Here is a 15,484-nt window from a genome sequence, read left to right as displayed (position 1 = left end):
CACAACAGACACACCTGCTAGGATAAAGATCTTTTGTTCCCTAGAGCAACTATGCATTTAATAGCCAATCAAATTATATTCTTTAAAAGCTCCCGGCAAATGTGTGAAAGCTATTATAGAGTTGAGTCGGCAGGGGCAGGGCAGACAAAGGAGACATGATCAGCAAAGAGATTGGTTCATTTTTCTCTCTCCTTTAAAACCAAAAATGAAGTTAGATCGAATACAGGATCTGAAACTTTAATTCCATGGCAAACTAATTTACAAACTCAGCACTCAGCAGAAAACAAATTGTACAATAAAGATCAATCAATTTTATTGTGTATTTACGGTTCTTCAGCAACCAGTATAACCATCTGTAAACAGAAACTACATTAAAAGTTTTGCTGTCAAGCAGACGTCAGTAATACGTGCACATGAGTAAAAATTTTGCTTACTGCCAAATAGGTTTTAAAAACGGACTTGAGGAGCAAATAACACTGATTCAGGCTATGCTGAAGGACCAGGCAACACACTGATTCAGCTCTATGTATAAGATGGGAGAGGGATAAAAGTAGGTCTGTTATCCAGTTTGTGACACTTTATTTAAATTACAATACCTTTTCCTTTTTTTAAAAAAACAGCATAAATATGTAAGCTAACAGCTTCAAAATTCTGGTTATGCAGACATGAAAATGTTATGATAAGCGAGAGCTAGTTCAAGAAATCTCAGGACTTCAAAATCAGCAACGTACAAAGCTAAAATTCATATGCTCCTTTTCCAGTTATAAACACTTTTGCTAAACATAGATATTTCAACATATATTAATATATTTTTCTGACATTCAAAGTTGTAGAGTCAATATGGCAGAATTATTGTTAAAAGCACATATGTACAAATATTTTTCCCCGTGCCCCCCCTTACATAAAGTATTTGGCATAATTATAACAATCTTACTGCATACACAACTGTCTGGTTTTTCTTTTTCACATAGTTGTACTCCTTATTAAAATTAACCAGTTATGTACAAAAATACTCGAACATTTATTATAGAAAACCTCTATAGCTACCATTAGCAGCATATACCTGCTGAAGGTTTCGTTGAGGGAATATAAAAAGTGGTCACCATGTTGCAGAGTTAAGCTATCAACAAAGCAAACTGTTAAATCAACACACACAACACACTTCCCAACAAAACAGGGAGATAACTTTTGAACGGTATGATTGAAAAATACAGATCATACGTATCGGTTGTCAAACAGATGTTGCAAACAGTACATAAAATGGGATGGGGAGTGGAGAAGAGATAGAAAAATTGCTTATACAAGGTGATTTAATCTGTGGTCCTAGAACTGAGTACGAAATTTCAAACAGATCTACAGGAGCTTTCGAGTGAAATGCCACCTAGAACGTCATCTGGCAAGAGTAAGGGCACTTCAACACAGAATGTTCTGCAGGGACTTGGGCTGCGATCCGGAATGTCTATTTGCAGACAAGTGTTTCTGTTTTACTCACTGAGGGGTCCGTTTTCCTTTTTTCAGACCACAGTTCCTCACCCTCCTGAGGCTCCCTTCATGTTTTGGGAGTGGAATGTACAGCAGCAGAACGGAAAGGCGGCCCAGCTTTGGGGAGACTGGAATGTGCCGTGCTTTTGGGGGAATGCAGACCTTGCGCAAAGTGTCTCCACTCTGAGCAGCGTCCTTTGCTTGTCAGGACAGATTTCCAAAGGCAATTTCGCAAGTTGCACTTGGGTAGAGATACCGCGATGATTTTAAATGGCGCACGTTTGCAATCGCTTGCGGCTGCTTCCTTTTTCATATATAAAATACGCAGAAGCAGGGAAATGTCGAGTCTCCCGCCTCTGTGCATTTTGAATGCCTTTTCAAACAATGTGGCATGTCACCAATTTTGTCCTCTCTTTACAAGAGGACAGATTGTGGCATGAAAAGCTGCCCTGTCTGGAATGAACATGAGCTATGGAGGAGTCTACACAGCTGGTTGTCAGGAACTGAGCAAGGGGTGAGGGACTTGTAGGGAAAGGTACCCGCCTTTACCCAGATATTTCCTAAGCTTTCTGTTGTACAGTGCGGTATGCAGTCTGGAGGCTTAAAGGCTGCCAAATGGGCAAGATGGTTGATTGGGAGAAAGAAAGGAAAAAAGAAAAAATTCACTATTAAAGCCTGAATCCTGATTTATAGTTCTGATGTTTCACCCACAGTTAATTCCCCCCTGCAATTATTTTTCAGGAACACTTATTTGCACCCAGTTGTTTTCTTTGCATTTACTAATTTTACAGCGCTGACAATGGCCATTTCAGATCACAATGAAAAGGACACAGTCATTTGAGATACTAGAACACTTCAAAGGTTAGTTCCCTCCTCTGAAAACACACAATTTTTAATGTGCAGGCGAAAATTCTACAACCAGCTGTCCATGGGAATTTTTTTTATCAGCAGATATATGGAATTATGAAGTAAATTGGAAAATGTAGGCCATGTTCACAGATCATTGCCAAAGTGCTGAAAATGTCATTTTTTAAAAAGTATGAAAATGTATATACATATGCTTTACAAAATGTGCCAAAAGAAAGTAACCCCAAACAAAGTGTTTTGTTTCATGAACTCAGCAACAACAATATCCTCATGAGTTTCCAATGCAGTTATAAGCACTTGACCCATAATCACTTTTGTTCACGTACATGTATTAATAAACAGGTTCAAAAGTGGTAAGGGAACAGTCTCCAAAATGTTCACAAAAAGTAGAAATGAAACTATCTTGTTACAGGAACATGCCTTGGTTTTATATATTAAGTTTAAATCATATTATTCCGCATGCTCTAAGAAGTACAGGGAATTACGTTAAAGGAAGTTGTGGAGGGGAATTATAGTTTCACTTAAAGTATTTTGGGGGAGAAATGAACTTCAGATTCAAACTGGTATGCATTCATACCTGCTGTACCTAATATTAACGAAATCATTTCAGTCCTGTTTCTTGCAATTATCTGGCATTCTAGGTTAGTACTTTTCATCTGCCAAAAATACGCAACATAATATTAAGCAGTTAAAAAAAAGAAAAAAGAAAACGACTGGAAAGAATATTTGTGAAAAATATTAAAGTGCCTATGTTAGATGTGTGTGGGGTTGTTTTTTTCCACTTAAGTCATTACAAAAAAAATGACCCTCTCTTTAAAAAGTTATAACTGAGACACTTTCCGCGGAAGAGGCCTGGGCCGAGGGACCTGTTCAGTTCTCTTGCTACTGTTTTCCAGATTGTTTGGTCGGACCAGTAGGGGTTTGGGTGGCAGAGCTGGTGGATCTGTAGGGATGGGGATGGAAAGACTGTGAGGTAGCGGGACAGGGCGCCTCAGTGTCCGCTCATAAACGCTGTAAGGTGGCGGAGTCTTGCTCTCTTTTCTCACGGGCTCTTCGGACATGTTGCAGTTAGAAATAGGTACTGGGTGCTCCATGACTTGAGTTTCAAAGCCGGACGTCTCAGACGTGCTACACCGACTGAGGGAGGAGATGCCACTGCTGTAACTTCCAGACAAGACTGGGGAGTTGGAAATGAGTCCCGAGGAATGGTAGTCCACAGGAGATGGAGTAAACGATTGTATTGAACCCTGGGTAAAAAGAAAAGGAATTAGTCCCCCACCACCACCACCGAAAAAAAGAGGAGGTAGAGGAGGAAAGTATTTCTCTGAAGAAAACATGCTAAATTATGGATAAATGTTCCTTCGCAACAAGTACTGGGTTCCATGTGATACGGTGCACTGAAATTCTGCAGCTACCAGAAACACAGGGCAGTTTTCTCATTTTGCACCTTCAAAACCAGAAGCTGAGCAGAGCTCTTGTTTATCACTACGTGCCCATTTGCTAGCAATGCTATAAACGCCTCTAGGATTAATGGTAGCACTGTGCCCTCTAATGCCAGATATGAGTACTTTCACGACAAATCTGCAGACTGTAATGCTGAATCTGCTTCCCAGAATTAAACCTTTTGACTTTTCAGATCTCAGAAACAGGCAGTGGCAATACAAGATAGGAGAAGCAATTCTGTATAACAATTGCCACTGCATATATCTTTCAAGAGAAGTAACAGTATTTGTAGGCATTGGGTATAAAATAAAAACACATGAGTTGTTCTGTGTTCACTCCAGCTTATGGCCGCTGTCTTCTGAAAGCATAGGACCAACTTGCTGCTACAGACACTGGCACAGTCATAACAATAAATAAACTATATGCTTATTTTTTTATTTATTGCCTTGTAACCTAACCTCTCTAAGCTGTTTTAATAAAAAGGAAACACGAATGTGCTGGTTTCAAGGGCTAAGCTTTTATGATATGAGTTACCCTCAAAACATTAAGATTCTGAAGGCAATATGCATGCCAGAATATGTGTCAATATTACAAGGAGAAAAGAAAAGCATCGTATTGTAAACATGAAGAAACACAAAATCGTTCAAATTCCCTTTAGCCACTACCTTCATTGGAGATCTTCCAGCAGGAGAAGGGGAAACTGAGGTTAGGTGTCGAGGTGATGCTGCTAAAAAAAAAAGGGAGAATTTAACAGATTTGAGAATTCTATTGTAATGAGAATAATAATGAAGCTTAAAATGGACATTATATCAAAGCTTACACACGCGCATGGACACTAAGATAAAAATTTGGTGAATTATGACAGTGTTTGTGGGGGTGGTGTTTTTTACTCCCCTATTTTCCTCATTTCGTGCTTCCCCCCCCCCCCTTTTTGTAGCAGCTTTTACGTTACTGACAGAATTATATAGTATGTATCTATTTATGTGTAAGTGTTGCTTGATAATAACATTATGATGGCCAGTCATTATAGTCCCCGTTCACCATTTACTTTCCTTTAAAAACAAACCTAGGCTTTGTCCCCAGGCCCCCATGGAAGCAACTCCACAATGAAAGGATCTTGCCCCCCGCCTCCATTACCATAAAAGTCATCACCCCACAGTTCTTGCTTTTCGCCTTTGCAGCTCCAGACAGAGAGCACTGATAGAACTTTTCAACCCAGGGGCTTCTTTTATCTGCAAAAGCCCTCGAAGAACGGAGGAAAACACTTCCTCTTATTTCCCCCTCTCCAGTTGCACTGAGGACTCATAAAATATCTCTCCAGGCTATCTCCAATAGCAACGCAACATAAGCAACACAATTGTGTGTGCGTGTGTGGACAAACAGGTAGTTGAAAAAGAGCAGGCAGCAGCAAGAAATTGGGGACCCATTGCGAAAACAAAAACAGAAAACTAGCCTGCAGGCCCTCTGGCAACACCCCTGTGCCCTGTTGCCTGTTTCCCACCTTCCTAGTCCCTTCCAGGTCCTTGGAAAATAACCTCTTCCCAGTCTGCTTGCCTTGTCCCTCTTCAAGCCATCTATTGCTCTACTGGGCTGGGAACATTTGGCTGCTGGCCACCATGATCTCTTATGGCGGGTCTCCTAGCCATGTAGCTCCTGGATCTACCCATTCTGGTTTCTCAGAAGAAACCTGAGCTGAATTCAGCCTGTGGCAGACCATTCCCTTGCCTGGGACTAGAAAAGAACGGTTGCGATGTATCCACGTACCAGTTTGCGTGGGGCGTGGGGGCACAGGAGGAGACATGAGCTTTGCACTCTCTGACATGTTCCTGGCTTCCTTCCCGCTGTCCAGGCTCCAGCTGCTGGGAGTGCTGTTTACAGCTGGATAAAGATGACAAAAATCAGCATTGGTATTCTAAGCTATCGAAAGTTAAACGACATATAAGCCAGTTTTTAATACTAATAAGTTTTGGTTGGGGCCACCAGTGAATGTTTATAAATATATCAAAACCATGAGAGAGAATTTACTGAAGAAGCCCGAGACGCTTGATGGGCGAAATAGGTGACAAACGCCGGCACCCTGTCTAACTCTCATGCGTAACATCACCAACACTTCGTTTGATCGAACTTATCTTCGTTGATATCTAACCCTTGAGCGTAACATCGCCGACACTTTGTTTGAGCAAGCTTACCTTTGTTGATATCTACAGGACCCTGGCTAAAGGAATTTTAAAGACTGAATCTTCCTTTTGGACACTATTTGAATGAGTTTTCTGTTTGTGGCTTTTGTAGCTTCTTGTACCTTGTTCTCTCAATTTTTGGATTATTAATATAAGATTTAGAAGGTAGAATGGTTTGGTAGTGTTTTGTGTGCCGCTTACGTGCTGCTTACTTCATACTAGTCTACTATGAGAATTGGCAGCATAGGTTCATTTTTTCAGTTTTTAAAAGTTGGCTACAAATTCTCGATTCAAGCCTCACAAGCGAAGTTACTTAACTAGTCTCTGTAGCCTCCAGGTTAAGGGTTATCGTTCAAGGACAGAGGTTTCGGCCTCTCTTCTGCCTGAATCTACTGAGGAAGCCATTGTTCTACATTTTATTCAGACTCACTATTTTGTCTTAACTGAACACCACTGTGGTATTTAACTGCAATATATATAGTACTGAATGCAAAATTGATTACAATTGTGTATTATCTGAATAAATCATACTTACTAAATCAATAAAAATCAATCCATTAGCTTATAATCATGACTAAGTTACAGTAAGTCCTTTATTTCAATGGGTCTCCTATGAAGATGACTAAATGGGGTGTCACCCATTATATATATTATATTACACTGTAACACTACATTGAATATTATTTCTGCTTGACAACTTTTTATTATTGTGCATTGCTTTACTTTTTTCTTATGAGAGCCACCACAGATATTTTACAGAAAGGTGAGATATGAACGTCAAAATAATTAAAATGCTTACCTTTCTCAGGACCAGACAAATTAGGATCGCTTCGGGGCAAAGCACCATCTCCAATGTGATTGAACAAAATTCTCTAAAAAATCACAACATTTTTATGACAGCATTTTTATTAAACCTTTACATGTTTTTTATTAAACCTTTATATGTTTGCAAATATAAAATTAAATTTGGGAATAAATTATCTTTTAAAAAAAACCCAGACTAAAGCATGATTGATATGGATTTTCTTTAATTATGAGTCCTAAGAGGACAGCTAAACAGAGTAATTTAATTTAAATACGATGTACAAAAACAAAGGTCAGCTCTTTCTGTATTGAAAAACGAGGGATAATTAATCTGCAGAAGGGCTATGAATTGAACAGTGAAAAAATAAGGCATTCCCAAGGCTTGCTTTTTTTAAACCAGTGGAAGCTAAAATGCTTCAGATAACATTCAAATTCAACTGCAGAAACTCTTGAGATCTTAAAAAATATGAAAAGAGCTTCCTGATTTTGGGGGGGAGGGTCCTGCCTCTACTTAATAAAATATATATCTGATATAATCTGGGCAAATCCTATTCATACAACCACACTTGACTCACGTGTAATACACCATTTTTCTAACCACCCAATGATACTGGGATTTTCTTAAGGACAGTTAGTAAAGAATATATTATATAATAATTTATATATGTCATTAAGAACCTGTTAGCAAAAGTCAACTGGATGAATTTTACAATCTCCTTTGAAAATGATAGTTTGATAATAATGCAGATACAATCATCAGATAAACCATTTAGACCAAGTTTGTGAAGGCAACAAAACAGAGTTTATTCTAGAATATAAAGTAACATCATTTAGTCAATGGTACCTATATAAAAAAACCCCAAGGCAGTTCCCACATCTCCCTCCAGGGGCAATTACTGATTATATACAAGAAGTGAGGCAAAGATGTACAAATGAAGTCTGAGTGAAGGTATGCACTTAAATTGAAGACTATAAAGTAGATTTAGATGTTTATATAGAAATAACATTAGCAGGTCCTGAAAGAGCTAGTGAAAAGGAAGAAAGCACCCATAAGGTCATTGGATGTGAATGCTAAACTACCAGTAATTTCCAATTTACAATGCAAGAGCCTAAATACTGGTTAAGCAAACGGGTCAAAATCAAGGTTAGCAAATGCAACATTTGCAAGAACTTCGGATCTTTTTTGTGGGAGAGTATACAGGGACCAGTCAAGGAACCAAAGTCACTGATAGATTAGCAGAAGCAAACTCATAAGACAAGAACTGCCAGATATCCAAGGCAAACAATACATTCACGAGAACAGGGAATTGTGGGGTACTTGCGAAGAAAGAAAAGGGAAAAAAGTGTGGCAACTACAATGAAGCTGGAGCAGACAGTAAGAGTATGCAAAGCTTTATCACTAGAAACATCGACATGCAGACACGTCCATTAGAAGATGGAGAATAAGCATGACAGGTCATGACAGCGCAGCCAGCAGCCATGTTCTCAGAACAGGAAACGATCAGACCGCCTTTCTGACCAGCCAAATGTGTCAGCAACTCGGTCTAACAGGCCAGCCTGTGAATTTGTTAAAAATGGGCAAATCTGAGTAGCGGCGGTAAAATATGGAAATAGTTTGACTATAGCCCATGTTGTACCACCATCGCGTCCCATATTTACTAAATTCACCCCTTACAAAAACGAGGCACGTCGTTACCAAATAATGATTTTGTCCTGGGGTTGTGACATAGGGAAGTACAGCAAAAGGCAAGCAGCATGGAAAGGAACCATACAAATGGGCAGATTCCTGATCAGCCACCCTGAGCATGAAGAAAGCTAGAATGATAGACTTGTCGCCCAAGTCTGGTCACCGCTGTCAAGTGCTCTTAGTGAGGTTTCTATGGTCTGAAATAAATTACTGAAACTTCCAGGTCTGTTGTTTTTATTCTCCTGAGGCAAATGACCACTTTGATCTCAATATCCAGTGCTTTCTCTTATGTGGGTAAAAAAGGTAAAGAGACCCCTGACCATTAGGTACAGTCGTGGCCGACTCTGGGGTTGCGGCGCTCATCTCGCTTTATTGGCCATGGGAGCCGGCGTACAGCTTCCAGATAATGTGGCCAGCATGACTAAGCTGCTTCTGGTAAACCAGAGCAGCGCACTGAAACGCCGTTTACCTTCCCGCCGGAGCGGTACCTATTTATCTACTTGCACTTTGACGTGCTTTCGAACTGCTAGGTTGGCAGGAGCAGGGAGCGAGCAACGGGAGCTCACCCCGTCGTGGGGATTCGAACCGCCGACCTTCTGATTGGCAAGTCCTAGGCTCTGTGGTTTAACCCACAGCGCCACCCGCGTCCCTTCTTATGTGGGTAGGTGGACCCAATTCTAATGTGAGGCTACAGGGGAACTGCTATTGCCTCCAGCAATGACTTGGTGAACTGTGACAAAGCAGTAGGCCATTTCTCCCACCCCATATCCATGTCTCTAGCGATAGCCCAGAAGTCCCTTCTATGGTGATGTTCTATAGCACAGGGCCACCACAAGAAAATGTCCTTCTCTTTGATTTAGTTTAAAGAGGTGACAGAGAAAAAGAACTGCTTGAGTCGTTATCTGCATAATGTTTGCATGAGAAATAGGTGGGGTTTTTTTCTACTTACCCTGTCGGGGGCTACACAGGTTGTTGACAGATTGTGAGACTTCCCTGTCAGGTAAGCCTCTGGGTGAGCAGATACTGGGCATATGTGCTCCTCAGGCTCCTTTGGTGAATCTCGGATGCATCGCGGAATAGAGGCCTCATTCCACTTGGCAAAGCAAGGGTTTGCAGGCTGGGAGCAAAAATGGTACAGTTCTTTCTTTGTGGCATGCACCAAAAGCCACTTTAACACAAGAACATTCCTCCAGGGGCCCATTTCCTGCCCTGGCTGCTCCAGTGGATGATAGAAAAGTTTAGGCTGATTCAAAAATAATGTTTGCTGTCGCTGAGTAAATGTCAGCTACAATGGCAACCAGCAAGTCATAACAAGACTAGAGGAGATCACATTATAGAACGACAGAGGAACTATTAAGCAAGAGCTTCCTATCGGAGAAAATGAATTATAAAGACCCAAGGGACGTTCGTTTCTGAAGATCCTTTGAAACTGCAATAATGTTCTACCAACAGAGCCAAAACTCCACAAATCATAGGAAACCTGCTCCAAGGTTTCCCCAAGTCTCAGCATGAGAACTACATTGTTAATAGCATGGTGTGGTGATGGAATGGTCTACAGAGGTTTTCAAGAAATATGCCAAGGGTAAATGTGATCGTTAAAAAGAATGGCTGTCAATTATAAATAGCATTATGTAAATGGAAAACGGTAGGTACTTTGACCTTATGTTACAAGAACTTCCTATGTAAAGGAGTCTGCCCTGCTTTAAATGATAAAACAGTGACACTAAAGGAGAAAACAAAAACAAAAATCCTGGGCTTTCTTCATTCACAACACTTCTCTGCTATTCTTCAAGAAACTGCCATAATGAATCAAGCTAAGAAATTTAGGAGCTGAATTATTACTTACCCTAAAAGTAAACATCTAAGCACTATCATCTGATGAGGAAGACCAACAATGCTCAAAAGATCTACTGTATCTTTTACATGCACAAAAAGTAACCTGTTTGAATTCGGTAGGTAGGTCAATACCATTTCTGCCCCGCAGAAGCTCACTTGAGAGACAACTGCCCTCTCAAAGTCATCTTTAGCAATGCCTACCTGTGAAGACTCAGCAGGATTTGGGTAAATGGCACTACAAGGCCTCTCCCTTGGAGACAAACAAGAATTTTCTCTGGAATGTTTAAGCTTGTCAGACAACAGAGGCGAGCCTGGAACAAAAGAGAAACCTGCAGAATCAGTACAGTTCTCCTGACCTTCAGTTTGGTGTATTATTCTGGTGAGGCCACAATGGACAGAGACTCTACAGTGTCTTGCCTCGCACTGCAGAACTGCAAATGGTGTGATCGAGAAATGGGTTGCATTAAAATCATTTAGTAGTGCCCAGAAAGCTTCCGGAAGAAACTTTAGGTAATGAAGCACTAACCTCTGGCACTGGATGGAGCAGAGCTGGTCACATTAGGTGAAGCTGAATGAGTGGAACTCAGGCTTGAGGTAGATGGACTTGGCTGGAAATACAAGAGTCACAATATCTCAATGTCCTCATCATGTGACATGATGATAAACAGGTGAACAACAACATGATCTGATTCATGGTATGGTAGGTTATGGAGAGGCTCAACATACAGGATCCAAGGCTTGACTTATTTAACAAATGATAAATTGCAGCAAATATATGATTGGGTGTTAAGCTGGTGACTGATGGTGCAATCCTGTGCATGTTTACTGAGAAGGTTTCAAAGGGATGTACCCAAATGTACTTGGTTGCAGCTGAAATTCACTTCTCACCCCAAAACCATAACCTCATCTTTTTGCACCGTTTATTGCCTTTACAAACCATACAGTAAATCTAGTAACTTTGTGTGTCAGGATTAACAGCGAGCCTTTTATGTGTGATAGGAAGGAACATGAAAAGGCAGCAAACAATCAGAAACATTAACAAATGTACTCAACCTTTAAAGAATATTTTATTTACAGAAAAAATATTCTCATCTTGCACTTGCCACCCTAAATAAAACTAGCAAATTGGTTCATGATAAAATACTAAAAATGAAAAAATGTGTTTTTGAATGTTATCCATAGAAAATTATTTCTGGTTGCTAAACTGATGACCCTTGGGATCCTTTCCAACTCTATGATCCCTTTGTTTTCTTATGCCCATGCCACTTCTCCAAGGGGTACAGCCCTTACCCGGCTTTAGTTTCCTTTGGAAGTTCACTGGAGACTCGTGGCCTAGTTAAATATTTGAATTTATTTACCAAATACTGTACACAGGTTGAGTACAAGTGATGCACAGCTTCAACACTCAAACACCCGAACGTTCACTACTTCCACATCAGATATCCAGAAAAAGCAGCTGGCACACCAAAATGTTGCTAGGTTACAGGATCCATAAACTAGGGGTGTGCAAAAGTTGTGGATGGACTCTGAATCATGAACTGAAGTGGGGTTACTTCAGAAAGATTTGAGGATTGCCCAAGTGAGAGAGAGATCCCTGAACCAAAGTGGGGATCTTTGAAGTACTTTGGAGAGTCAGATTTATTTATTTATTTTTTTAAAAAGATGAACAACGTTCCTCTAAAAACTGAAACGTCTCTCCCCATATTTACTGTACAAAAAAAACGCCAGGGTGGAGAGAGGGATACGACCTGTTTTGTGACTGATCTATTTTGAAGGAATTGTTAACCAAGGTTCTCCAGTCTCCGTGTTTTGGGAAGGGGTGTTGATGTAATGGATTGTGTCTGTGCCAGCTTTGCATTTATCTTAATACATTTATCTGTATCAAGAACTAATGGCTAAAAAAATAGATCCTGCTGAAATACATCACTAGAATATCCTGAGCTATCAACACTCCTTTGTCAGCTCCAGGACTCTGTCCAGGTATTGCCTCAGAATAATCACAGAAATCTGATAGGAAACCTATAAGAATATCTTCTCTTAAAAGTGGAATATGAGGGCAAATAATCTCCAAAGAGACCCGGAACTATGTGTGAAAATATTTTAAATGGCTCTGCAGTTTGTTGCCAGGGATTAACATGGCTTATCACCCCACTCCCAATGAAGAGAGTAAAGGTAAAGGGACCCCTGACCATTAGGTCCAGTCGTGACCGACTCTGGGGTTGCGGTGCTCATCTCGCTTTATTGGCCAAGGGAGCCAGCGTACAGCTTCCGGGTCATGTGGCCAGCATGACTAAGCCGCTTCTTAAGCCGTTTACCTTCCCGCTGGAGTAGTACCGATTTATCTACTTGCACTTTGACGTGCTTTCGAACTGTTAGGTTGGCAGGATCAGGGACTGAGTAATGGGAGCTCACCCTGTTGCGGGGATTCGAACCGCAACCTTCTGATCGGCAAGCCCTAGGCTCTGTGGTTTAACCCACAGCGCCACCCGCATCCCACAATGAAGAGAATACAGTAAGACCAAACCTTGATGCTAAATATATTTAAGATCCTCTTCTTGAATATGGAGTCTGCATGACAAAGGGCAGTTGGAGACTGAACCTTGTGGGCTTCACCCTTAAGTGAAGAACAGCTTTTCTCTGGAGATTTGCCAAAGGCAGAGCTAGAGCTTCCCCCCCAGCACTTACTGAATGATTAGTCTTTGTTTGTCAGGATTATAAAATAAAAAGGGTATTTTAAATCAATAAATCAATATTTATATTGCAACGGGGATTGATAGTTTCAAGCTTTATTTCTAATCCTGAGCTGATTATTTGGATGTGCTAGAAGTGCAAATAAAAATAATGAAATAAATCTTGTAGCATCCTCAGCACCTGCTGTTTCCCTCCGTACCCCTTCAAAATAGTACCCCCAACCTCCCAAAACTAGAAAAGTCCTCAGAAAGATATAAACTGATCCAGTTGTAGACGAAGGGAACATTTTGTACCTGCATGTTGAAAACTTCATCGGAGCTTTCAGACTGTCCAGTTATATTGCTGACCTCTGCAGAGGCTTGAGAGGACAGTGATGAGGAAGAGTATCTGTTGACAGCTGGGTAACTTAAGGGGCTATTACAAAGAAGAAAACAAGTTTTCATCCACTCTGATCCTTTATCAGTTTGTCATATACACACACATATCATACAACTAAGCCACACGACCTCCCCCCCCCAAAAAAATCCTGGAAACTGTAGTTTGTTAAAGGTGCTAGGAATTCAGCTCTGTGAGGGGTGAACTGCAACTCGCATGATACTTTGAGGGAAGCCATCTGCTTTAAACGTACGGTGTGTACTCAGCCAATGTGTCAGCACTCAAGACTGCTTTTCCGCATGTTGGTATTGGACTTTAATGCGGATCCACATACAGTGGTACCTCGGGTTACATATGCTTCAGGTTACAGACTCCACTAACCCAGAAATAGTACCTCGGGTTAAGAACTTTGCTTCAGGATGAGAACAGAAATCGCACAGCGGCAGCGGGAGGCCCCATTAGCTAAAGTGGTACCTCAGGTTAAGAACAGTTTCAGGTTAAGAACAGACCTCCGGAATGAATTAAGTACTTAACCCGAGGTACCAGTGTATTCTTTAGGATGGTTATTTAAAAACACAAAAAACCACAACTGACCATGAGAATGTTGTGGGTCAATAACAGCAGCTCATCCTACAGCAGAGAAAGGAGGGAACCTAGGAGGAGTTTGGATTTGATATCCTGCTTTATCACTCCCCTTCAGGAGTCTCAAAGCGGCTAACATTCTCCTTTCCCTTCCTCCCCCACAACAAACACTCTGTGAGGTGAGTGGGGCTGAGAGACTTCAAAGAAGTGTGACTGGCCCAAGGTCACCCAGCAGCTGCATGTGGAGGAGAGGGGAATCGAACCCGGTTCCCCAGATTATGAGTCCACCGCTCTTAACCACTACACCACACTGGCTCTCCAGGTGTTGTTGGGCTACAGTTCCCATAATCCCTAGCCACTGGCAATCCTGCCTGGGCCTGGTGGACTCCAAGAGGACCTGAGAGGCCTTCAGGTTCCCCATCTGTATCATAGAGCAGGGTTTATCAAACTTAGGTCTCCAGCTGTTTTTAGACTACAACTCCCATCACCCCTGACCACTGGTCCTGCCAGCTAGGGATAATGAGGGTTGTAGTCCAAAAACAGCCGGAAACCCTGCCCTAGAGTGTTGCAAAGCTATAAGACTAATGGGATTAACCAATTTGTGCCCTAAAACAGTTTCTCCCTTACTTCAAGCATTCTGCCCTCCATTACAAATGCCTGCCCAACTTTATTTTTAGGAATACCTTTAAATGAAGGAATCACTATAACCTCCCTTGGCAGCTGGTGTTATTATTTTTTTCTATTTCAGGGTTGTCCAACTTTGGTGAGAATTGGTCCGCTTGTATAAATATGTACAAATATTGGAAACACGGAACTTCACTTTTTCCACTTACCTGCGTCTGGGAATCACTCTGACACCGTCTGGACTCATAGAAACTGGGATTGAATTTCTAGAGATGCGGGGGCTTCCGTTCGGAAAGTGAATTGGACTGGCCTGGATGCATGCAGCAAATTCCTAAGTATACATTTAAATTTAAAATATTAGGGACCAGGATAATTTTTTTTAAGGGCATACTTTGCTGTTTTGAAGACAACTTTTATATATGGCAAGTATCTTGTAAAAAAAGAATATATAAACTATAAACTAAGGAAATTAGATTTTTCTTTTTTAATACCCCCCCTCCACAGTATGCATTTTTCTTTGAAACAGTAAGATATAAATCACAGTGATGCAATATAGGCCTACAACCAGAAGATGTCACTGTCTGTTGCTTAATAAATATACTGACTATGTACAACCTAAGGGCCTTTCATCATGAATTGCACATACCTGTATTCCCAAACTTGATTTCATCACAAAGAACTGATCCACTAGTTTTTTATGTAAAGGTCTCATATCTTGAGGGACAAACTTCTCATGCACAGCTAAGCCAAATTCCAGAATCTGGGCCTTCACACAACAAAGGGAGAATGATTATTAGTATTTGTCTTCATATGTATCTTTGCTATGACAGCAATTTCTAATCATGCACAGTATCGTCAAATCTTGGGTGAGCACCTCCTTCCCTCAGCCAGGGCATTGAAAATGGGTCGAGGATGA

At 40.9% G+C, this 15,484-nt stretch overlaps 1 protein-coding gene across 7 annotated transcripts in view; it reads right to left on the bottom strand.

Annotated features, from left to right (window-relative positions):
• Positions 1-221: 221 nt before the first annotated feature.
• DOCK4 (dedicator of cytokinesis 4) overlaps positions 222-15,484 on the bottom strand; it is a 254,753-nt gene continuing 239,490 nt past the window's right edge. For 3 of the 7 annotated variants that reach the window (XM_053407020.1, XM_053407022.1, XM_053407026.1), the window contains 10 exons: positions 15,215-15,334; positions 14,778-14,899; positions 13,281-13,401; positions 10,823-10,904; positions 10,498-10,607; positions 9,410-9,577; positions 6,769-6,841; positions 5,557-5,670; positions 4,458-4,519; positions 222-3,596 (listed from right to left, as the gene is read on the bottom strand). In XM_053407020.1, the coding sequence (XP_053262995.1) occupies positions 3,171-3,596; positions 4,458-4,519; positions 5,557-5,670; positions 6,769-6,841; positions 9,410-9,577; positions 10,498-10,607; positions 10,823-10,904; positions 13,281-13,401; positions 14,778-14,899; positions 15,215-15,334 (1,398 nt within the window). In that variant the 3' untranslated portion in view covers positions 222-3,170. The remainder of the gene's footprint in view (positions 3,597-4,457; positions 4,520-5,556; positions 5,671-6,768; positions 6,842-9,409; positions 9,578-10,497; positions 10,608-10,822; positions 10,905-13,280; positions 13,402-14,777; positions 14,900-15,214; positions 15,335-15,484) is intronic. The other 4 variants (XM_053407024.1, XM_053407025.1, XM_053407021.1 and 1 more) reach the window with 3 other exon arrangements.

The sequence above is a fragment of the Podarcis raffonei genome, chromosome 10 (genome assembly GCF_027172205.1).
Source record: "Podarcis raffonei isolate rPodRaf1 chromosome 10, rPodRaf1.pri, whole genome shotgun sequence".
NCBI lineage: Eukaryota > Metazoa > Chordata > Lepidosauria > Squamata > Lacertidae > Podarcis > Podarcis raffonei.
The sequence above is the reverse complement of the archived record's forward strand: the minus strand, read 5'-3'. Positions and strand labels throughout refer to the sequence as shown.